Source organism: Zerene cesonia, unplaced genomic scaffold (genome assembly GCF_012273895.1).
Source record: "Zerene cesonia ecotype Mississippi unplaced genomic scaffold, Zerene_cesonia_1.1 Zces_u001, whole genome shotgun sequence".
In the NCBI taxonomy this organism is placed as follows: domain Eukaryota; kingdom Metazoa; phylum Arthropoda; class Insecta; order Lepidoptera; family Pieridae; genus Zerene; species Zerene cesonia.
In genome coordinates this window covers 4,364,976-4,390,350 of record NW_024045131.1, presented here as the reverse complement: position 1 = coordinate 4,390,350, position 25,375 = coordinate 4,364,976, and the positions used below count along the sequence as shown (strand labels likewise).

At 35.7% G+C, this 25,375-nt stretch overlaps 1 protein-coding gene across 1 annotated transcript in view; it reads right to left on the bottom strand.

Annotated features, from left to right (window-relative positions):
• Window positions 1-1,893: 1,893 nt before the first annotated feature.
• The window catches only part of LOC119838139 (putative fatty acyl-CoA reductase CG5065), a 27,645-nt gene continuing 4,163 nt past the window's right edge, over window positions 1,894-25,375 (bottom strand). The window contains exons 2-14 of the mRNA XM_038363971.1: window positions 15,699-15,842; window positions 14,951-15,044; window positions 10,179-10,345; window positions 8,955-9,045; window positions 8,328-8,473; window positions 7,769-7,878; window positions 6,334-6,405; window positions 5,017-5,137; window positions 4,528-4,650; window positions 3,657-3,776; window positions 3,255-3,406; window positions 2,780-2,885; window positions 1,894-2,151 (exon numbers count right to left, since the gene is read on the bottom strand). Of these exons, the coding sequence (XP_038219899.1) occupies window positions 2,019-2,151; window positions 2,780-2,885; window positions 3,255-3,406; window positions 3,657-3,776; window positions 4,528-4,650; window positions 5,017-5,137; window positions 6,334-6,405; window positions 7,769-7,878; window positions 8,328-8,473; window positions 8,955-9,045; window positions 10,179-10,345; window positions 14,951-15,044; window positions 15,699-15,835 (1,572 nt within the window). The 5' untranslated portion in view covers window positions 15,836-15,842 and the 3' untranslated portion in view covers window positions 1,894-2,018. The remainder of the gene's footprint in view (window positions 2,152-2,779; window positions 2,886-3,254; window positions 3,407-3,656; window positions 3,777-4,527; window positions 4,651-5,016; window positions 5,138-6,333; window positions 6,406-7,768; window positions 7,879-8,327; window positions 8,474-8,954; window positions 9,046-10,178; window positions 10,346-14,950; window positions 15,045-15,698; window positions 15,843-25,375) is intronic.

The following is a 25,375-nucleotide window of genomic DNA, read 5'->3' as shown; positions in this document are numbered from 1 at the left end:
ATTTATTATACCCCAAGAGTAAGGCAGAACAGCGTTTGCCAGGTGCAGCTCGTAATTTTATAATAGACATATTGTTTTCATTGTTCATCAGTGTTTATACATAAAACGTCGTGAAAATCGGGCCAGCCGTTCTCAAGTTGCAAATATCGTAACTATTTTTTACATTAATTGAAAATCTACGCATAAATAGCTAACAACTCTTTATATATAACAGGATAAAATCATAAAAATTTAAATAATATAATAATAGTATATATTACGTACTTTTGTAAAACTGTAACCAAAAAGGGTAAAGAAACATTCGCAATAATAGTATTTCCACGTGCTTTATACCAAACACCGCCTCCTTGGTACAGTGGTTAACGCGTGAGCTTAGAACCGAGGGGTCATGGGTTCGATTCCCGGTGGGGACGCACAAACAAAAAATATGTCTCGGTCTGGCAGGACACAGAAAGCTGATCACCTACTTGATAACGAAAAACGATCAGTGAAACAGATGTATATCATCTGCCCCATACCCCACTAGGGGACGCGGGACTTCACTTATACCAAACGCCAATTATCTTTATTTTATACTAGCTGCAGGCCGACTCCGCCCGGGTAGACTTTTATTGTAATTGAAATAATATAAACTATCCTATCTTTTAAGTTGGATCAAACTGCACGTGGTGTGCGAATTTGATTAAAATCGGTTAATTTATTTTGGAGTCCATTGCGGACAGACAACGTCACACGTAATTTATATAATTTATTAAGATTATAATATTAAAACTTTCTTATATACGTAGTAGTTACTTATATATATAATTAGTATAGTAAAAAAGAATGTTTTTGATATAATTAAACTGTGAAGGCATATTGCGTTTTATTTAAAAGAAGCCCAGCAAAAACCGTTGTGTAGTTTTAAAGATCTAAACATAGATACAACCAATAGGGACAGACGCGGGAAGCCATTTTGATTTACTCTATCTAGTGATATTTGTTTGAATTTGAATTTTGGCATAATTTTAAAGTATCTTTGCACTGATTGACATCATCGAGATCTAATTCAATCAAATTCAATTACCTTTTCCTTTTCCTTACCCTTCCCACTCCATTCCTACTTTCCAGTCGTCAATAGTTTCCTTATTACTTTGCCCTTAAAAGCAAGCAACGCATACGCAGAGGCACTACCCCTGCTCTGTTCACGGGCGGTGATCGCTTACCATCAGCCGAACCAGCTCAGTTATCCGCTAATCGGTTTTTACAATGAGTCTCCGTAAGAGAACCTTAAATGAACTAATTTACTAAAACACTTAATAATATAATTCCACATTTTCCAAAGTAAATAAAGAATTAATAAAACGAGAACATTTTTCAAAAATTGTTTATATTTTTACAAAATTATACAAACACAAATACGTCTATTTACAAATTAATATACATAGTTACCTTAAATTAAATCCCTCAGCTAAAGGTTCCATTTTAAAATACCCTGTTTTTTATTATTTTAATGTCTTTTTATAATAAAAATAATTCTAATTGTAATTTTCGATAGTAAAAAATAAGATAGCACTGTCTATGACCATATTTTAATGTACAAGACATAAATTGAAATATTTTGTTTAACGGGTTTAGAAAAGTTCTAGTTACAAGAAAATTAATTAATTTTTCATTCGTTTTCCCATACAAAGGTATTTGCTACATTAAAGCTTCAAATCTATATATTTTGCCAAAAAATGTCCCTAGAAATATCCCGTCTATCCATAATTATTGCGTATTTCGACCAATCACAAGCGCATAAAATTAACCAATAGGAAGCGAGCATTTTGCTTCGAACGTTCTACTGCTCTTTGAGATGATTCTAAGTTTTTGTTAAATACTACGTTTTAACAGAGTAACGTAGAAATTTGGATTTACTCGCAGATCAAGCCGGGAAGAAGAACTATCTGACTATTATCACGTAGGTGCAGCATTCCAAAATTTGTATAGTTTCTCTTACATTTATACAAAATTAAAACCTCTAAGTTTACCCAGTCTTATTCTATAATGGTGGCGGTGACGTCACTCGAACTGGTGGACTGTGAGAAGAGAGACGCGGCCCAGCCGCTGAGCCAGTAGAGAATCAGCCCCCAGAAGAGGCAGCGGACTACCAGATCCACGAACCACATGCTGAAAGTGACGGAGGTTTTGTGTTAATTGTGTTGACATTTGACGCATACATACAACACGAAAATAAGTTTGTATCGAAAATACAAAATGAAGAAAGTACTTATAGAAATTAAAGACTTTAAAACCCGATTTATTCATTATATTATTAACTCAAGACATGTAACATCTCAGTCTCCCCGTGACCACGCTCGCTGTAAAGTGTTCGAAACGTCGGGTTAATAATGTAATGAATTAATCGCGTTTAAAATCCGTTAAAAGTCTTTAATTTCTAAATGTATAATAATCGCGTAAAATCAAACACAAGAAAATACGAAGAAACTACTTCTTTATAGTTATGATGTAATAAATATATATAATTGCTTGTCATTAAGCACTATTCCCAGCTTTGCTCGACGATAACATCCGAACCGTAAGGTTCCATTCCAAACGAAACCTTAAATTTTAAGTTACATCTCTAGCAAAACATAAGTGAACTGAATGCTGCATAAATGGCAGCTTTTGTCAAAAAATTATTGGAAACTCACTTGACCCCCTCCTAACTCTTTTGTTTAACTCAAGACCTTATTTATTAAAGAAAATTATAAGTTCTAACAATACAAACATTATATAAATGGATGTTTACACTTACATCTTCATGTGTCGCCGGGCGGCAGGCAAAGTGTCGTCATACTCTTTTAGTATGAAAACTCGCGCTGCGCGGATGCAGTCCTCGAAATACTTTGATATGTCCAAGCCTGTTTATTAAAATAATATAAAACGATACTTGAGACAACAATTATTACGCTTACCACAGTTATTTATTTGTCGTATAAACTGCCGATCGGAGTGAAACTAAAATATGATTTTAGTCTCAAAGTTTGAATTCTATAACATAAGTATATTGGTAACAAAGCGATAAGATTTTTCACAAACAAAAGGTTATCAACGCGCTCAAACATTACTTTTAATAATATTTATTACACCGCCATCTAGTAAGCAAATTTGGAACGTTAGTCATTGACGTATATGCTCAAATTTGTAATTATTGTTATTGAAGTCGCATATTAGGGTATGTATTGATCATGGTCAAGCGCGGAAACCGGTGGGTATAGCGCGCAACTCACCCACGGCGTCCACCTTGTAGTCGCGGCGCTCGCGCACGTTGAGCCGCTCGCGCACGCGCTGCGCGATGTCGCTCTTGAAGTCCCACTGGTTGTTCGTGTAGTACTCAAAAACGTCGAAGCCCTTGCTGATGCGCTTATGGACGCGGGTTAACCTGGTTTTTGGGATGGAATTGCGAATGATTCTCTTTATCGCAGTATGCTCAGGTTAAAAATCTAATTATGTTATTTATAAGTTCTTCAAACATAAAAAAAAACTGAAAAAAATTGTCTTCTTCAACACTGAATCTTAAAATACAAAAAGTAATAAAAAATCTATACATTTTTGCACAACGTTGGAACACGATATAAATCTCCCAATATGCGCTCACAAGCAAATCCATACCCTGTAATAAGTGTACTCACACAGGTTTATATCCAAGGCAGAAGAGGAGAATGTCAACGAGTATGGCCGGCACCCAGTGGAAAAAGAATGCGCAGATGTTGTGGTACAGGCGGGAGTGCTTCATGGATCCACCTGGGTACCTAATAAAGGCACAATAGTTGCGGTTTATTTATCATTTGTTTGCTCTGTGTAGAGTTTGTGAGTGAAAGGGAGGGAAGCATTATGTCGTCTCTAGCGCACGTGCGGCCGTGACACAGCTCAGTCGGCTGTGTGCGGTGTGAGGGAGAGGGCACGCGCGTCTAAGAGCCGATAATACGGAAAGATACACCACACCCTGGATTCTACTGACCCGGGATAAAAAATATTTCACTCCTAAATTGAGAGTATTCTATAAGGGATTATATTTTTCAAGATTTGAACAGTCCTTCTATTTCAAAGATATGTATATTTAAAAAAATTACACAAAACGTCATTTATCTAACGCATCGAGTTTTGTTTTCTTCATTAAAAGCAACTATAATTTACCGCGGTAATCCTTGTCATCACAAAATGGCGTAGATGCGATCCTATTCTAGTTGGATATTGTAATTTTTTGATTATGGGAGTCGAGCACGCTTCGGCACGAATTGGGCCAGCCCGCACCGGGGAGATACCACACCCATACGGAAGATCGGCTTGGTACAGTTGCTACTGTATTTCGTTCGGTGAGTGGGGGAGCTGGTACCTCCCAGTCCTTTCCTGTATCCCTATCAAAGCTTTCTTTCTACCCATTCCTATTAAAGTCGGCAATCCATTTGCAAAGATGAAAGGCGTCTGGTGGTAGCGTGTTACCATCAAGCGTACTACCATTTAACATTAAACAGACTGACATAAAACATAGTAATCTCTTACCAAACAACTCCATTTAGTGGCACCCTGTTCATGATGATCTCTCTCCCAGCATCTATCATTTCGATCCAGGTGACCTTTATCTCGGCTGATGACGTGAAGTTTATGACGTTAGACTTCTTGTCGCTGGAAATTAGAAATATCATTCGTTAGACTGTAATTTTATTGAATCCGTTTTTAAATTGATTCTTTTGATTTTTTGTTTTATGTAGTGGATGAAATGTTAAGGCATATAATAAAAATACACTAGAAAGAAAGAAAGAAGAAAAAAGAAAAATATTTTAATTAATTTTTATTTGGCGACATGAAACACAAAAATACAGATGAAATAAAAAATAATAAAATAAACAACTAAAACAAAAGTAAATAATAATAGAAAAGAGAAAAAAAGTACAACAATAGCGTGTCTCACAGTACCGCCAAAAACACTAAATCAAACATTTTCCATACGAATTTTTTATAAACAATAGATTGTTCTAGAGACAAACCCACCCGTTTGTGATATAATTCCATGCCATTATCATAATTCCATTGATAAACACATCCACAGGCAGGTAGTCTGCATAGCTGTTTCCCTTGCAGTACATAGTCCGAATCACCCCCTTGCCAGCACCTGGGGATAGGTATGAAATCGTGAGGCTTGGAGAAGCTAATAAACATTACATCTATATATATACATAACGTAAAGGTAAGACTGCCTGACTGACATAGTGATCTATCAACGCACAGCCCAAACCGCTGGACGGATCGGGCTGAAATTTGGCAAGCAGACAGATGTTGACGTAGGCATACGTTATGAAAGGATTTTACTATTTCACACGAAAACCACTGAACGGATTTCGATGATACTCGGCAGTGATGTTGCTCACTCAACAGAATAACAGATGAGCCAATGAAAAACTAGCTTTTGCACGTTATTTCGTCCGCAGTCCTACTATCCTATCCTACTTCCTACTATTATTATAAATGCGAAAGTTTGTAAGGATGTGTCTGTTTGTAACTCTTTCACGCAAAAACTACTGAACCGATTGCAACGAAATTTGATACGTAGACAGCTGAACAACTGGAAAAACATATAGGCTACTTTTTATCCCGATATTCCTACGGGATACGGACTTAGGTGAATGAAACCGCGGGGCGCAGCTAGTCTTTCATAAAAATATGTCTATAACAGCGTTAAAATCAGAAAATGCTCAAGATTTTGCAACAAAACGTGTAGGAAGTTGCGACAGTAAGACAATAGTGACACCACTGCTCACTGCGTTTGGACAAACCTTCAGAAGTGGCGCAAGTGCGCGTGCGCAGAATGACTTATGTTCTTAATTGGCAGTAAAATATTTGGTACAAAGCTAATAGCCCCTTTGACTAACTTAGGAAAAGATAGAGGTGCTCAATTCGTCTGTATCTTTTGTGCTTATTAACTGCTTTCGGGGTGAACCCAATTTTATGATTCTTTTTTTATTTGAAAGTTGGTGCCTGCCACTTAAATTTAGTCTAGGTGATCTGAATTTAAATAATTATTTATTTAACCTACGACATACAAACGTACACGATCCAGTTTCTAATTTATATGTTTTATCATTCAATGGGGTCTTCGTACATAGCTCGATCGATTTTGATGTAACTTTTTGTGGTTTCAAGTTAGATGTGTATTTTTCTTTCACGGCGCAATAGAATGATGACTCGAATTTCGTGTCAAGAGATAGGCTAGAGACTGACTTAGGCGACTCTTTATAACTGTGATTCTCATTTCCTGCAACGCGGGCACAACCACGGTAAAGCTAGTATAAATATAATAATTTTTCTCACCAATAAGAAGTCCTGTTGGTCCATTAATGTTGTCAGTCCAGCCGGGGACAGGTTCTTGCCATATCGGAATTACTAGAACATTACATAACGTATTTAAAACTACTAATTATAAGAGAAGTTTTTGAAAAATAAAAATTGACTCATTTTTAAAGCATTTCAATGGTATAAAACTAAAAAAAAGTAAATGGCAAATATATTTTTCCATAAAAAAAGAAAAATCTAATATTGAATCTGTATTTTACCATTGACATTTTAAATGTTAGGCATTCCCTATTCCGACAACACAACACAGATAACACAGGCTCCGCCCGGGTAGTCATTTATCGTAATATAAACCATCCTATGTTTAAGTTAGATCAAACTGCACTCGGTGTGCAGATTTGATTAAAATCGGTTGAGTAGTTGGAGTGGTTGGTAAGAGAGTTGGAGTTAAAATCGGTGGAGGTCCATCGCGGATAAAGTGACACGTAACATATATCAAGATTAGATCGGTTATTGCGATTGTCAAGTCAATTTATTTATTTAAAACATAAAACATTTAAGAGAAGAGGCTCTTATTCAATTGAACAATAAACGGCCTGAATGATATTTAGCCATAACTGATATAATATAATATATGTATGTAACTTTTCTATGTCGCTGTTAAAGTGTAATAACGTAAGATTATAATCTTGTGCAATCTGAAACATTTAAATTTAACGCTTAATTTTTCGATATATTCTAAATTATCGATGTAAAAAATGTAACATACATTGTGAAATAGGTATTCGATATGATGGGTTAGGTTAGGTTATAGATGTTCACAAGTAAACGCTGCCACATATAATATTCTGCAATAATACAAAAAACAATACCACGAAACGGAAGATATCTCAAGTTTAAAACTGAATATATCTCTAGTTTATAATTTTTTTTTTTTTTATTTGTTAATAGGGCAGCGCTTGACCACAATCTCGCCAGATGGTAAGTTGATATGTTTTTTTTTTAATGTCATGGCGGGCAACTGAGCTGGTGGTTCGTCTGATGGTAAACAATCACCACCGCCCATGAACATTCGCAGAGGCTTAGGCCTCTGAGAATGCGCTGCCCGCTTTTAAGGGATAAGGGATATGGAAAGGATTGATGAATGGAAAGAAGGAATGGACTGGGAAGGGCTAGGAGAAGGAAATAGGCCTCCGGCTCCCCCACTCACCGTACGAAACACAATAGCAAGCTATTATTTCATGCAGGTTTTATGTGGTGGTGTGGTACTTCCCCGGTGCGAGCTGGCCCAATTCGTGTGGTCAAAATGTGGTCTAGGCTGGAGCGCGCTTCCCTAGAAGCTACCTGTTCACTCTTCTCTTGAAGACCTCCAGATTGTACTCGTCGGGGAACATAGACTCAGCAAGCATTCCCTTGCGGTTCGATTGAAATTATATAGACGAGATATATTTACCAATGGATGGTCTGAGTATAATCAGAGGTATATCTTGCATCGCTTCCACAGCGAGCGCCTCTCCCAGCGCCTTCGTAAAGGCGTAAGAGTTCGGTAACTTGCTGAGTAATCTAGAAAAATGATTGAAAATTAAATGGGATTTAAATCAATTTTATTTCTATACCAATAAGTTTGTAACCAACTCTTTTAGACTTGATTTTGATCTATACGGACTGATTGTATTCAACTCTGTACACTTATCAAAGATCGCTGACAATACAATAATTTCATGAGTTTTATAGTGATCATTTATTTATTTATTAGAAATAATTAGAAAGAAAAAGAGCATATTGATCATATAGATGACTTATAAATAAAAGTTGATAAATTACCAATTGGGGCGCCTTATGCGTAATTTTTTTATCTATATCTCATGCGTAAATTCATGAGACTAGATTAGGATGGCCAGGACTATATAATTTCCTTACGTGCACTCTGTATAAGAGCAAGTGAGACAATTAAATTGACCTGTCAATATAGTATGTGCCTTAATGTATTTATTTCAATAACATCCACTCACTTAGGTGTGATGGCGGCTATGGTCTCATCGTCCATCCATTCTACAGCTTGTATGATCTTGTGGGGGTCCGCGGGGGGCGGGTAGGGGCGCTCCTCCAGCAGCTTCTCGTGGAGATGACAGTACGCTGTTGATATGTGGAAATGGAGCTGGAAGTTGGAAGACTGCTTTAGCAAAGCTCTTTGTTTAACATCTGTTTAATATATGAGGTGTCCCGTGTGTGGTGTACTCTGCTCAATGGAATTTATAGTTTTGTATATTGCTTACGTAATAAATAGTATACTGTTGTAGTCCGTTTATCGAGAGAGGTTATAGCCAAACATCACATCACGACCACTGGGTGTGGAGCAGCTCTTTTAAATTAATTTAATTCAATTTTCAAGCGACTTCAAAACGGAGGAGGATGAACTTGAAATTCCATTGTATTTTTGTGGGTTTTTCTTAGCGATTTTTTAATTTGAAGATGATTTAAATTTTGTTATTATTTAAAATTGTTATCAATGGTAAAAATCTCTGCACTGATGTTAAATATATTTTCTGTAATCCATTGTTGGAGCAAATTATACTGATTGGATATTTACGCTATGCGGAATGAATCTTATTGTGTGATAATTAAGTATATAGACTTACTTTTAAATGTTTACATTGCCTCGCTAGCTCCAATATGAGTTTGGTTCCGCGAACATTTAGCAGCACGGCTTTCTTCAGCTCTTCATCAAACCTGAAGGATAAAATAAATACTTATCACTTGTGTGCCAGCCCTATCTCCTATTATTTATGTGGGAGTCCCATATAAACATAGTTAAATTTAAAAGTTAATAATATATTTATGTAGGAGTCGACGCTTTCAAGAAGTCAAGTCAAGTCAAGTCAAGAAGACCGGCGTGAAATAGCATACTGCTGTGTTTCGTTTGGTGAGTGGAGATGCAAAAGGCTTCCTTTTCCTCATAATTTCTTGATCATTCCTTTTTTCCAGTCGTTAAGCCTTTCCTAATAGTTTATCCCCTAAATAGCGCCAAGCGTATTCGCATAGATACTGCCTCTGTAAATGTTCATGGGCGTTCATCGCCTACCGTCAGGCGAACCATCACCTCAGTTGCCCGCGATTATTAAAAGCTTGAATTTTGCGCCATCGTTTAAGGTGACCAGTGAGCACAAAGCAAGGACTTTTGGAAATATAAGGGATAAATATCCCTTAAGGGGTAAAAATAGAGGCGTATGAAACTTCGACAGTTCTGATAATCGACGTAAAAGTAATGGGCAGAAATATAATCGATGGATATATTATATTTAGGAGTTTATTGTGAATAGGTAGGTACAAGGCCTGAAATCTGTGGCTTTTCGAACTGATGGTTATTGGTAAAATTATGGTATGATGTTTTATAACAGCTTCTGAAAGAAGACCAATTGAATTAATACATGTTTGAGTTTACATACGTAATATAGTTTTATCATTTACCAACAATTCGGAAAGCCACTGGTAACTAGGTCAGGCCTCGGAAGGGTCGGCAAGAAACTCAGTAGTTGCTCTTTTGAACTAATCTAAATTTTATATTTTATTTATACATATGTGATATGTATATAACAATGATGCCAAAGAACTGTCCTGTGGTTCTTAAGTGATAACATTCCATAGATTGTCATCTTCCAAACATTCATTAATGCTCTAGTAATCTCTCTGAACTAATACATTTTGAATATAGTTTTTGAATTTAGCACTACTAAACTATTAATACTATGAGGAATTATATTGCAGAAGCGTTTACCTTGTCGCATAGTTTAATTTTTTACTTTACTATAAGTCGGAAAACAGGCATTCCAATGCTATCATCTGTATTCAAGTCTCGGCTGTACCTGACTGTAGCAGCGGCGTGTACAATGATGTCCACCTCGTTAATGATGATATTCCTGTCTTCATCAGAGAGACCTAAATCTGGCTCGATGACGTCACCGGAGACCAGTTGCATCTTCTGCAGGAGCGTTTCCACGCCACCGCGTAGATTGCGCACTTTTTCGAATAACTGGAAATTAATCACACTAATATTATAAATGTGAAGTTTGTTTGTTTGGATGTTTGTACGTCAATCACTGAAACTCCTGTACGGATTTTGTTGTAATTTGTGGTATACATACAGGGTATGAGCTGACTTGGATGATAGCATACTTTACATCCCGATTAAATGCTCCCTCGGGATAAAACAGGAACATTGATATCCGGGCGGAGAAGGGACATGCGTTTAGTCACAATATATTTATTTTTTGATAGCATTAAATGCTTTGTAAATGACTAATTGCTAAAATAAGCATTGGTGGCTCAGTGGTGAGAATCTCGGACTTTAAAATCGATAGGTCGGGGTTCGAGACCAGGCGAGCGTGCAGGAAATAAATTGATTTTTCAATTTATCTGCGCATGTGGATAACATCACCACTGCTTAAAACGGTGAAGGAAAACATCGTGAGGAAACCGGCATGTCCAAGAATCAAAAAAGGTTCGACGACATGTGACATCTGCCAACCCGCACTTGGCCAGCGTGGTGGATTATGGCCTGAACCCTCATAGGAGGCCTGTGTCCCAGCAGTGGGAACATATATGGGCTGATGATGATGATGATGATGAAATGACTAATAAAAAAGAATAGAAGAAATTTGTCTTAAGGCGGGATTTGAACCCGCGTCTTAAGCCGTACCGTGGCAACGCCTGACCTCTCGGCCACCTGTGATTCCACCTCAGTGATCTAAACGCTTACCTCCCGTTCCGTCATAAGATTTCCGGTATAAAATCTTTCAGATTTCCTTTCTCAGATCTTCAGCTATCACTGTATCAAATTTCATTCAAATCGGTTCAGTGATTTAAGGGTGAAGAAGCGAAGGATAGACAGTTACTTTCACATATATGATACTAGCTGGTCGCCCCGGCTCCGTCCGGGTAGTCATGTATAATAATTGTAATAATATAAACTATCCTATGTTTTAAATTGGATAAAATTTATTTACTCTTTATTATTATTTATAATTTATTTTTTTCTCTGGACTATTATGAATGCATCAAAACCAAAATTATCAAAATCAGTCCAGCCATTCTCGAGTTGAGTTTTAGCGAGACTAACGAACAGCAATGGATTTATATATATATATATATATATATATATATATATATATATATATATATATATATATATATATATATATATATATATATATATATATATATATATATATATATATATATATATATATATATATATATATATATATACATAGCAGATTCTAAATACCGACAGATCAATATAAATTGTAAACTTATTAATACACCAGATTCATCTGAGTACAGATTTAATCAGGGCAGCTGTTGCAGCGTGATGGAATAACAAACATACACATAAGTAAACGATAATGTTATTGACTCTCGAGTTATGCTCATAAAAGATTTTGACATAGATTATGAAAGTAGTATAAACATAAGAGACGTTAAGCATTCGCTTCTTCGCATCTAAGTGTTACTTTCGTAACGTATACTAAGTATGAAACTTAAACCAAGTTACGTTTAAGTTATAAAACTTAAACCAAGTTACGTTTAAGTTATATAGGATTTTTGTAAAGTTTTATTTGCTTGTCTCTAGAATTGCACGCTAGTAAATTATGTGAAAGTCGAGCACGTTTCGGCACGAATTGGGCCAGCTCGCACCGGCGTAGTAGCATACTATTGTGTTTCGTACGGTGAATGGGAGGAATCCCACATCCTATTCCTTACCCTTCCCAGTCCTTTCCTTTATTCCTCTCAACTTCACTCTCTATTCACACTCTCAACTTCTAAATATCGTCGACAATCCGACGACGATATTTATAATAAAAATAATTAATGACCAAATCTAACGAATAAATCGTAAAATGCATTATTTGTTACAAAATATTAAATTTATAATAAAATCAATGCAGCGCATATATAGATTTAATAAAACAGTAACCTAAACCTCTCTGTATATGTAAACATCTCTTAAAAAGGGAAAGTGCAATGCAATATGTTTTATAGACATCAAACCAAGGATTAGAATTTTTTCTGTTTGTACTTTTTGTATGTGTGTTAATCACGGCAAAATAACTTGGCCGGTATTGTCAAAAATTTTATTCAGTGATAAACCAATATTAGCTTTAAACTGAAAAACTTATATTCAAATATTTATTTATTCAATTACACGTCCTATAGAGGAACTTTTGAATCGTCATAACTAAGTTATAACATTTAGCACCGGTTCGGAGGCAGTTACAGAGAAGAGCCGGCAACAAACTCTGTAGTTGCTGTTTTAAAATAAAGTAAATTTAAAATTTTAATACTTTGTAATATGTAACATGTACATAACAATGATGCTAAAGAACTGATTATACACAATTTAATTTGAAACTAAATTCTGAGGTTACCTCTTCATGCAACCATTGAAACATACAATAAAAATCGTAAAAATGACAAAAGACGCGATAAAACTAGTGTCCAAATAAGTACACTCTGCTAACCTCCTTTTTAAAGTCGGTTTAAGTACCAATTATGACTCATATATACTAAGAGCTAACAGAAATTCCTAGGGCATTCATAAGTAAACCTGCTTTCCACATAGGTCTCGCTCGACTGTCGCAACTGTTAGGCAACACTAGATGTCTGGAGGTACTAAACCTTGCAACTGAACGCTGAGAGAGTGTACGATTCTATCTTTACGTTTAATACGTTGTTATTCGTACAATACTTTGTAACTCCCTTGAAATGACGAAAGAAATGGAATCACTTATATACTCTAGTTAGTAAATCGCTCGTCCCGGCAACACCCGGATATCAAGATATATGTTTTAACCTATGGGAGTATTTATCGGGATAAAAACTATCCTATCATTCAAGTCAACTCATACCCTGTCTGTGTATCAAATTTCATCAAAATACATTCAGAACTTTCGGCGTGATTGACGGAAAAACATTCAAACAAACAAACTTTCTCATTTATAATAATAGTGTGATTAACTAAAACACTGCTGGATTGATTTGAGAAATAATTTTTAATTTTATTCTACTAGAAAGTCACACCTTTACTGAGTAGCGACTATGTTTTGTTTTTTAAGCGAATTTGCCAAAAATAAAAGAGGTTCTCAAATCTATTTTCTTTTATTTCCTAATCTATAATTAATACTAGTTGGTATTGGACCGAATGACGATTCTTTTTGTGTTTGATAGAGAATCCAAAGGGAATGTCCCGGGATGCTTGCGTTTTACTTAGAAAAGATTTACTGATATCCCGGGTCAAAGTTGTCCAACAGTACCTACACATTCATTTGTGTCATGGCTTTATTTTGCCATTGCACGATAAATTCCTCTAAAAATGTTCGCCTGTAATCAATGATTCTTTCAAATATCTTCTGTAATTCTGAGAAATTTTGAAAGAATAGAAAAAATTTGATCACGAGGCAGGATTCGAACCTGCGTATCTTGCCTAACCGTAGCCACGCCTAGCCTCTCGGCCACCCGTGATCCTGCCACAGTAATCGAATTTCTTCTACTCTTTCGGTTTCATGTGCCTAAGGGGCACCCCATATAGTATCAATGCTATAAAACTAAAAATTAAATTCTGTAATTCTTTTATTCTATGATAAGTAAATAAAATGTCTATTCAAAAACGCATGTGAAATTTGTAACGAATATAAAATATATTTGTAATCTTATATAGGAAAATATAATTCAAAACAGCTCGTATGCCAAGCTAATTATACTATTAATGTTAAGTTGAAAACCAAAAAACATTAACCCAAACAAAAACGATTCTGCGCATGGCAACACTACATTGCCATTTTCCTTTCAATACTTAAGATAACTTCAAATTATGTACCCAGATCAAGTTGCGAAAATTCTAGCGGAACAGTAGTATTGTTTTACTTTTGGCAGTTAAGTAACTAACTTAACTGTGGCATGTAAAGCAGTTATTCATATCGCTACATGTGTTTTATGAGTCTTTAACATGATATATCATCATGCGAATGAATTAAGCTAGTTTTCATCGCGGCTTCGCTCTCTTTAACATAATTAGTAAATATGGAAGCATTTACATTTGAAATTCGACCTTTGAACGCTATATGCTTCATTATATTGTATTTTTAACGATCACTACATAGTATAAAACAAAGTCGCTTTCTCTTTCCCTATATCCCTATGTATGCTTAAATCTTTAAAACTAAGCAATGGATTTTTATGCGTTTTTTTTATTAGATAGAGTGATTCAAGAGGAAGGTTTATACTTTATATTATCATATCATACTAATATTATAAATGCGAAAGTTTGTAAGGATGTGTGTGTTTGTTGCTCTTTCACGCAAAAACTACTGAACCGATTGCAATGAAATTTGGTACGTAGACAGCTAAACAACTGGAATAACATATAGGCAACTTTTTATCCCGATATTCCTACGGATACAGACTTACGCGGGTGAAACCGCGGGGCGCAGCTAGTGTATATTAACATCTATTAACTGCAAGAAATTAACGTGTGCGAAGCCGCGAGAAAAAACCAGTTTTCCAATAAAAAGGACATGGATGATGCGGACACAGTCGCGACGATAAACCTAGTGAATAATAATAATATTTAATTACTCACAGCGTCGCTCAACAGTTCCTCGAGTCTTTGTTTTGGTGTTTTACCCTTTTTCGGACGAATGAACAATATAATCTTGCGGATATCCGGGCATTTTCTGTAAATAAATAATATTTGTTTAAGCGCCATCTGTTGACGTCATACCGTAACGTATATAGTCATTTGTTCAACATTGATCGATGTGTTTTTGAATAGGGCTGCCACCAGTATATACTAAATATTGTAGTATTATATTACTGTGCCATATTTCAATGTATACTATGCATGTGTAAAAATCGATTTTCCGTTACAACTATTTTCTCTAGTTGTAACTAAACTCCTGTTACAACTAGTTCTAACTAGGAAAAACGCGTTGTAACGAAAACCGTTTTTAACGGTAATTTAATATATATGTTATCGAAGAATAAAACACGAATAATACAAAGTTTTTTATCAGTTACTAAGTTCTTGGAAATGAATTGTTAATAGGCTTTAATATTGATATCAATTTTTCAGATTTGTAAAACTATTTAAAAACTACTCAGACATTGAAATATAAAGATCAGTCAAAATGTGTATTATTTTTTACTACAATTTCCCAATATGTGTTATAATTATGATGCGATGTTTTGAAAAAATACTATTTCACCTCCAACTAAAGGTGGCAACCCTAATTAGTAATACGAAAAAGAAATTGTTATCTTTGAAATTAAAAATGTACAGAATTCAATTTGACGTTTACCATTCCCAAATAATATAAATGATGATGTACCTCAACAGTTTTTCCACCAGCACCTTGCCCATGAAGCCAGTGCCTCCTGTGATGAATACAGTGGTGTTGGCGAAGGTCTCCGCAATTCTATCAGGCAAGGAGTCCACCTCCACCGCTGTGAGGCCTTCCGAAGACATGGTTGCACTGGAACAAAAATGATCTGTTCGGTTAGGTTAGGTTAAAGCAAAGCTCGTTTCCTTTTCCTAACCCTTTGCAGTCCATTCCTTCTTTCTAGTCCACAATCCTTTAATTAGATCTCACTTAGTATTTTCTTGAGTTTGATTTTACGCGAGCATTATACATTTAGAAATTAAAAACTTTTTAACGGATTTTAAACGCGATTTATTCACTATATTATTAACCCGACGTTTCGAACACTTTACAGCGAGCGTGGTCACAGGTAGACTAAGATGTTACATCCGTTAAATCATCCATAAAATCCGTTCCGTGGTGACTGTTCACCATCAGGCGAGCCATCAGTTCAACCCACTATGGCATAAAAAAATATAATAAATTGCATCTTTTTCTAACTACAAGCACTATGAGGGTTAGTGATTTTTTTCAAACTGATATTGTTAAATAATTAATTGATGGACATAACACATCTAGACAATAGGAATAAAAATGCTAAAATAACGCCGAAACCTGCAAGTGTTCTAATATCTCCGTAAATTGTACCGTATTGTGAGATAGAGAGAACTAAGAACGATTTTTTTTTATTATTTTAATAATTTATTGTGGGAGTCGCGCACGCTTCGGCACGAATTGGGCCAGCTCGCACAGGGGAAGTACCACACCCCCACAAAAATCGGCGTGAAATAATAGCTTGCTATTGTGTTTCGTACGGTGAGTGGGGGAGCCGGAGGCCTATTTCTTTCTCTTCGTGCTTCCCAGTCTATTCCTTCTTTTCAGTAATCAATCTTTTCCTTGTCCCTTATCCCTTAGCGGGCAGCGCATTGTCAGAGATCTGAGCCTCTGCGAATGTTCACAAGCGGTGGTGATCGTTTACCATCAGGCGAACCACCAGCTCAGTTGCCCGCTATGACATAAAAAAAAAGAAAATCATATCATCGGTTTTGATGCTATTCAGCATGTAAGGTTACGAAATTTCCACAAAATGACATGACCTTCTTATAGGTAATTATATTCACATTACCCACTGCGGATGCCGAAATTATGCTTGACAATATGCATCCAAAGCATGTCAAAGGCATTTTCAAAGGTTAAGAAAAGTGTGTCGTAATTAGATGTCAACCATCACAGCGTCTGCAATACTTATAGGTACTGTTACTATAGTATTGTGTCATCTGTGGTTATATGTTATCTTTTTTTATTATAGTCGGCAATGGAGCTGGTGGGTCGCCTGATGGTGAGCGCTACCACCGCCCGTGGACAATTGTAGAGGCGTTAGGTCGATTGCAGACTTTACGCCTCTACAAATGGATTGCTGACTTCAAATTGGATACGGATTAAGAAAGGATTGACGAGAGGAATTAAGGAAAGGACTGGGAATGGTAACGAAAGGGATACGGGACTCCGGCTCACCGAACGAAACACAGCAGTATGCTATTTCACGCCGGTCTCCTATGGGGGTGTAGTAGTTCCCCGGTGCTAGCTGGCCCAATTCGTGCCGAATGTTAGACCATATTTTTCGAAAAATTTACAATAAAAATCCGTTGTGTTGTTTTGAACATCTAAGCATACATACATGCATTCATTGGGACAGACGTGAGAAGCGACTTTCCTTTATACTATGTAGTGATTTCAGTTTGTAAATTTAATTGTTAAATAAATAAAAAATTACTGAGTTTAGGCTTTTTCTCACCGATAAAAATTAAAAATTCAAAAGTATTTAAATTTATGTTAAATGATTATAATTCTACATAGCAATAGATCGTCCGAGTAACATCGTCTGACGTCAACGAAGGTCATATCTTGGTGACTTCTGATTGCTTCTCGAAGCATGCGACGAATTTTAATTGCATACAACAATAACTTTAACCGACGATCCTAAAACGCTGTAAGGTTCTCAATTCGTAGAACTTTTACGTGATTTTATCTTGAAGTTTTTAATGTCATTTATAGAGTTTAAGGTCTTATGTGTTTTTAATGAATAGATTTCCATTTTTCTTTATTTTTTATTAATATATAATACTAGCTAGTATTATACGCTCCGGCTCCGTTATTATTGTAATAATAAAAACAATCCTATCTTTCAAGTTGGATCAAACTGCACATGGTGTGCAGATTTGATTAAATTCGGTTATGTAGTTTAGAAGTTCATCGCGGACTAACAACGTGACTCGTAATTTTGTACGAGGATTAAGATTAAGATATAAAAACAAAAGAGGAGATGAAGCCGCGGACGCTAAGCTAGTAACTTATAAGTTTGACCAACATTCTAAATATGTAGAAACACTAAGATGAGATTTAGATTTTTGTTTCATGTGATAGCAGCCGACTGAGCTGGTGGTTCGCCAGCGCCCATGAACAGAGCAGAGGTGCCTTCACGAATATAAACGCTTTTAAGGAGTAATGGATAAGGAAAGGATTGAAGGCTGGAAAAAGGAATGAGCTGGGAAGAGTCGGAAGAAGGCAATTCTTATATCATTCTTATATTATAGGCTGCATAAGTCACATAATACCAACCTCACACGAACAAGGTCAGGATCAAAAGCTAGTACATTATATAAAGAAATAACTTTCCCATATCTTAATATATATAAATCTCGTGTCACAATATTTTTCCTCAATGGACTCCTAAACCACTTAACCGATTATAATAAAATTCGCACACCATGTGCAGTTCGATCCAACTTGAGAGATAGGATAGTTTAAATAATATTAATTACGATAAATGACAACCCGGGCGGAGCCGGGGCGTGCAGCTAGTATAATATATAACGATGTTATATAAATTCTGAGTCATTCAATGTTGAACATTAAGATGTAATACTTTAAATATCAATGAATTGAATGGTCAAGGTGTGTGGGTCATGGTCAAGAATTGCTCTTGCTTTTACTTCCGTTATGTGTGTTCGTTCGTTTCCTTGGTACAGTGGTTAGCGTGTGTGCGTAGAACCGAGGGGTCCTGGGTTCGATTCCTGGTAGGGACTCAAAAAATGACTCGGTCAAGCAGGACACAGAAGGCTGATCACCTAGATAGGGATAGATGTCCCAGAAAGAAAATCGATCAGTGAAACAGATGTATATCAGCTGCCCCATACCCCAGGAGGGGACATGGGGCTTTACTTATGAGTATGTTAATACTAGATTCGCCCGCGGCTTCGTGTGGTAAGGAAAAAGACAGTCTCAAGGTACTGGGTTCTAAAAAAACTATCCTTAGTCTATCTCGGGTCTTATATTTGAATCAAATTCGAACCGTTTCAGTAGTTTAGGCGTGAAAAAGAAACGGACAGTCAGAGGTACTTTCATATTCGCTATATTGCTAGCTTTACGCCCGCGGCTTCGCTCGCATGGTCTATCATTTATATTCCGTGGATTTTTCTTAAGGTAACTCGCCTTTCTCAAGTTAACCAACGCATCACAATCTCGTAGTGTTAAATAGATCAAAAAGTATTTCTGCAAGACATCTTCTTTATCAACCGACTTCAAAAAAGGTTGTCAATATCGACGGTATTTCTTATGTTTATTACTACGTAACTTTTTACTTAATGAATCGATTTTTGATAATTTTATTTCAAAGCTGTTGTTTTAGACTTTTTATTTAAAATAATAATTATTATTATTGTACTTAATAAGTATTGGCATGGACGCGCGTCACCCGCGGACGAAGCCGCAGTCAAAAGCAAGTATTTCTACAGCTCATGTGTTATTCTCATCTACATCATTGGCAAGTATCATCAAAATCCATTGAGTGCTTTTCGTGTGAAAGATTTACAAACATCCATAAATTTTTACATACATTCTCGCGTAATTAAGTATTGTTTAAATCAGAGGACATAGCAAGCCCACTGGTATTAAATATTATACGAAAATACAGCGCATTTCGTGTTTAAATTGATCAGAATCAATAGTCGATTGCAAAACGTTCAGTGTGGGGCAAGACTATTGCAGTACTGTTAAATGGAACGGCAGAATTATTGGAAATGCGTTGCTATGGCAACAGCTAATAACTACGTTATAAAGCAAATCTTCCCGCCTGTGTGTATGTATGAAACAACATTATTTAACAACTTTATCTTTTGAAATCGGTTAAGGATAAAGTCACAGGACGTAGTAGATGTAATGACTAAGTGATAAGTTAAAATGATTTTTGCCTATTAGTACACGAAGGTCACTTTGTAATAAATCTGCTAGATGATTCGTCACAAATGATGTTCTCTCGCTCTAATGGTGAATGAGGAAAAGAGATGCAAATATATCCCCTATTCTTAGACGATTAATATTCATAATTAATTGGAATTCATAAGGCTATTGTTTTTAGTCTAAGACACAATAATATAAACAAGAAAAACCGGTCAAGTGCGAGTCGGACTCGCGTCACTAAAGTTTCCGTAAAAATAAGCCAAAGGGCAATTGCAAATAAAATTGTGACGCATCCAATTTATGACCGTGCCAACCGTTGCTTAACCTCGTTTTTTATTTGTTGTAATAGCACAAACAGAAAAATATCTAAAAATTTCAAATGTCTATCACAGCTCAGGCGAACGGATGGACAAACAGATAGATGGATAGCGAAATCTCTCAGAACCTTTTGAGTACGAAACGCTAAAAATGTATGTAAATATAAACAATTTAACACTATAAGATTTTTTTTTTACAAATACATTTTCTTTATAGGTTGTCCCATTGTCCCATGCCCCACAGAAACAAATTTAAACAAAGAATTCTAAATCGATCATCAAATAACAGTCACAAATTTTGTCCCATTTGACTATGCCCTACAAGTGTTTTACTCAATATGGGGTAATTCAGTTCCTACATCTATATCATCGAAAGGAAATTGTCAAAAAACTGAAAACAAAAGTCTCAAAAGTCAAAAACTTGTCAAAAGTCGTTTATAAACTTTCGCCCCATCTGGCCCATGCCCCACAAGCTCACACTCTGTATAGAACCGATCCACTATCAAAAGTATCTTCATCTTTCGTAATACTCGAAATTTTCTCCCCAAAAAAACTATTCATCATCCTGCCCCATGCCCCACGGCCCACGGGGACAAATTGAACGTTCTATTTGTGAAGTTTGACACGATCACGCATCGGTTGGCTAACCACATTACTGGGTCGAGTTCTGAAGAAATCGTTAACATTACCAATACCGGTTCAAATTTTAAATATCCAAACACACACTCAGTTTGTATCTACTGAAATGTATTTCTTAATATACGCTCGTCCCGGCTCCGCCCGGGTATCAAGATTCCTGTTTTATCCTACGGAACATCGGGATAGAAAGTATCCTATCACCAAAGTCATCTAATACCCTATCTGTATACCAAATTTCATGACAACCAGACCGTTCAGTAGTTTCAGCGTGATTGGCGGACAAACATCTAATTTAGAGGTAGTGCCTCTGCGAATGTGGTGCCCGCATTTAAGGGGTAGATACAAAAAGGATCGACAACGGAAATGAAGGAATGGATTGGAAATGGTGTGGAAAAGGAAACGGACATACGGCTCCCCCACTCATCGTACCCATTCACACTTCTGTGGGGGTGTGGTACTCCCCCGGTGTGAGCTGGCCCAATTCGTGCCGAGTCTACTCTGAGCTCTATTTAACATAGAAATTTCATAAAATCGGCCAAGTTGTTTCAGAGATCTTTGATGATAAACATTGATTCCAAAATTTTCACAAAATATATAACTTCAGAACTCAATGACGTACTTACTACAATGTTGAAAGAATCTTTGTAATCGGTCCAGTAGTTCCTGATACGCATTCAAACAAACGCAAAACTTCTTCAAATTAATTATAGGTTTTAGTATTTACAGGTTTTAGTATTTAGTTTTTATACTGTTTACGTACAGGGTTTCTGAACACATTAACTGACAGGCTGACTTGAGAATTCAAATTACAATTTTTCCTGTTTTAAATTTCCTGTCTTTGTTGAATTTAATTCCAAATTTTATGCCATCATAAAATGATTCCCACAGCAATTGCAATTGCGTAAATTGAGTATAGGATTAAATTCAAAGATTTATGACTCTATAACAACTGGCTCCCCGGTTTCGCTCGACCACTAAACCACTAGCAAACACCTGTATTACAAGTCTTCAGTAGTTAAGACCTTTTCTTCTAACGCCCACTTTAAAGATATTACAACAATAAAATATATAAAAATAGCAGAACGTACTTTCTATTGTTTTATTTTTCTGCGGACTTATGCCAGTTATGATTTATGATCGAAGCCTTAATAAATATATTATGAAACAAAAAAATACACTTTAATGAAAGTATCGACTTAATTGTCTCCATTGCTCTTATAGAGAGTATACGTAAGAAAATTATTTAATCCTTACGATTCTAACCAGGATAATAAGATAACTTCATGACATTATTGTATTGTCACTGATCCTTGTTAAATGTACAAAGTTTGAATTAAATCTGTCCGTTTAAAATGGGCCAAAATCGAGTCTAAAGCAGTCGGTTACACACAAAAATACAGGTGAAGCTAATAAAAGCGAGTTGAAAAATTAACTCAGTTGAGTCTTTAATCTAAACATAATTCATTTTGAAATTAAAAACTTTTTAACAGATTTTAAACGCGATTTATTAATTATATTACTAACCCGACGTTTCGAACACTACAGCTGTCTCCCTGTTAAAATATTTTTAATTTCTAAATGCATAATACTCGCGTAAAATCAAATACAAGATAATTCATTCTACTCAAAAGGTCATTGATATCCTCGAGGGTCAGATAAAACTCCAGATTCTAAAATGGGACCCAATGAGGATAATTCCCTATCAAACACAAAAAGCATCACGTCAATCGATTGATCCAACAGAGTTATTGAGTAGAAAAAGCAAAAAAACAGTCGTATCGAGTACCCCTTTTTTGGGAACGTCGGTTAAACATTAATTATACATACAATACAAGTTCACATGGTTCAAGATGTTATTATTCATAATACATATAAATTTTAATTACATATGCGAATTTTTGTGAAGAAAACATCAAAAATTTATGTAAACTGATTATGTAATAATCTATATTTTTGCACGCTTTTTATTAGCTTCACCTGTATGTTTGTATGTTTGTTTGTATGTTTGTTTGTTTGTAACCGACTTCTTTGGGCGCGATTTTGACCCACTTTAAACGGCCAGATTTCGTTCAAACTTTGTAGATTTATTGAGGACCGATGACAATACACTAATTTGATAAAATTATTCCAGTTTTCAATTTGCAAAATATGTTTTCTATTTTTTAGTTCGGTTTTCTATAAAAGCGTGTTTTTTAGTTTTTTTTAACTATTATTATTATTTACAACAAAACAACCTAATGACTGGTTTGCTTACCGATATTTATAGGACCCATATCCTTTTCCTTACCCTTCCCAGCCCTATCGTTTATTCCTCTGGTCAAGCCTTTCTAAATCCGTATCCAATTTGAAGTCGGCAATCCATTTGTAGAGGCGTAAGGTCTGCAATCGACCTTACGCCTCTCCTAATGTTTATGGGCGGTGGTAGAGCTTACCATCAGGCGACCCGCCAGCTCTGTTACCGACTATGATATAAAAAACTCATTTGTTTTATTCATTAAATCATTTCATAAGTGTCGTGTTTCCTCTCCATTATAAATAATGAAGGCTAAACTAATATTATAAACAGATTTGTGTTTTGTACGTATGTTTGTAATGTTATCCCATGAAAACTACTGGATACTTATTTAAGATAGCGATCCGCCCTGGCTTCGGCATACACATATAGGCTGTCTCAGGGATCATGTACATATTACGATGAAAGAATTATTGAAATCTTTCCAGTAATTCCCGATATTAGCGCGTTCAAACAAACTATTCCGCGTTATATAATAATTTGGCCATTTTTATTGACCACATGTCAATAAATATGGCCAACATTTACCTCTGTACCAAGGAGGTTTCTAGCAAGTATGTAGTAATGCTATACCGCGAAACAGAAGCCAAGGTTGCTTTCCATTGCTTCATATGTAGAGAGTTTAAGAGCAAATATCGCGTATGCAGTAATGTAAGATATGGTAAGGATTACCATCTGTAAACATTGCAATGTATCATTGCATCGCTGATCTTAATCATCACACAAATTATATACATAAACGTCGATTTGAGATCCTCGTTTTTTGATGTCGGTTATTATAATTGTACATAATGACAAAAAATACTGTTAAATTTATTAATAAACTAGCAAACCTGGCGAACTCCGTTTCGCCACCAGATGGTTGTATGTGAAAAATGACTTTCCCGCTTTTCTGCAGAATTTTTTCCTGAATTTTCTTTGCCATAAACCTCACGGCGCCCGAGACCTTTCCAACGAATGCAAAACCGTGGAAATCGGTTGGTGCGTTCTGGAGTTATAGCGTCAGGAAGGAAAACCCGACTTATTTTTATATAGTAGATAATTTTATTTCGACTTACATCGCACAATGTTTTTAAAAACACAGATCAAAATATATTTTAAAATTTTTCGCCATTTCAAAAATTTATTCATGTCACTGTAATCGGCGATGATTGTAACCACACTATGGTGTATATTAAAATTTGTCCATCAGTTTCGGCTGCAGAGCATCCCAAAGAAATCAATCTACCCACATACATACCTACGTTTCAAAACATTACCGTCCTTCAGTCAGTAGGGCAAAAATTAATAATGGAATATTATGATATTAGCCACGAAATGACGTGAACAATACAATTGTATGTTATTTTTTTGTTGACGTATTTAGGAAAACCTCTGTACAGAGTTGTATGAGGTCAAATAGGCCATAAACAGCGACATGCGACTGTTATCTGAATTATCTAATACGTTAGCGAAATAAAAAAATAAATCTGTGTTACTACTGTAGTATTATTGAGTTTGAGCATATTTTCATTTTCGTTTACATTTCAATTTTTGTATTTCGTTTTCACATTTATGATGTCGATTAACTTTGAGTTTAATTTGAGTTCAGTTTGAGTTTGAGTTAGTTATTTAGTTGATTTTGAGTTTGAGTTTGACGTTGAATTTGAGTATGAGATTGAGTTTCAGTTTGAGTTTGATTTGGTCGCTGAGTTTGAGTATATGTTTGAGTTTGAGTATGAGTTTGAGATTGATTTTCTGCCACCCATCACTGCTCGTATGCATTTAGAATTTGAGATGCAAATTCGTTGAAGTCTTTTATAGATAAAAAATTCAAAGTGTTTTTTTTCTCGTAGAGCAAGCAACGGATGAGGTGGCCCACCTCGAGTTAAGTGCTCACCGCTGCCCCCTGGTGGTGTTATAGTGTTATAGTGTTCATGGAACTGTTGGCCGAGTACGTTTTAATGGGGCATGGGACTTGTATTATATACATATAATTCATAAGTTACAACTTACAAAATTCAAATTCAAAATGATTTATTCTGTCACCATAAACATAAATTGAGCATTGTCATACAGAACAAGTCATTATTGCATCGTTTATTGTTTATATCATGTACATATTACCTATGTTTTGCTTGCGTGGTTTACACAATTTTCCACTCGTGGATTGTCAGAGA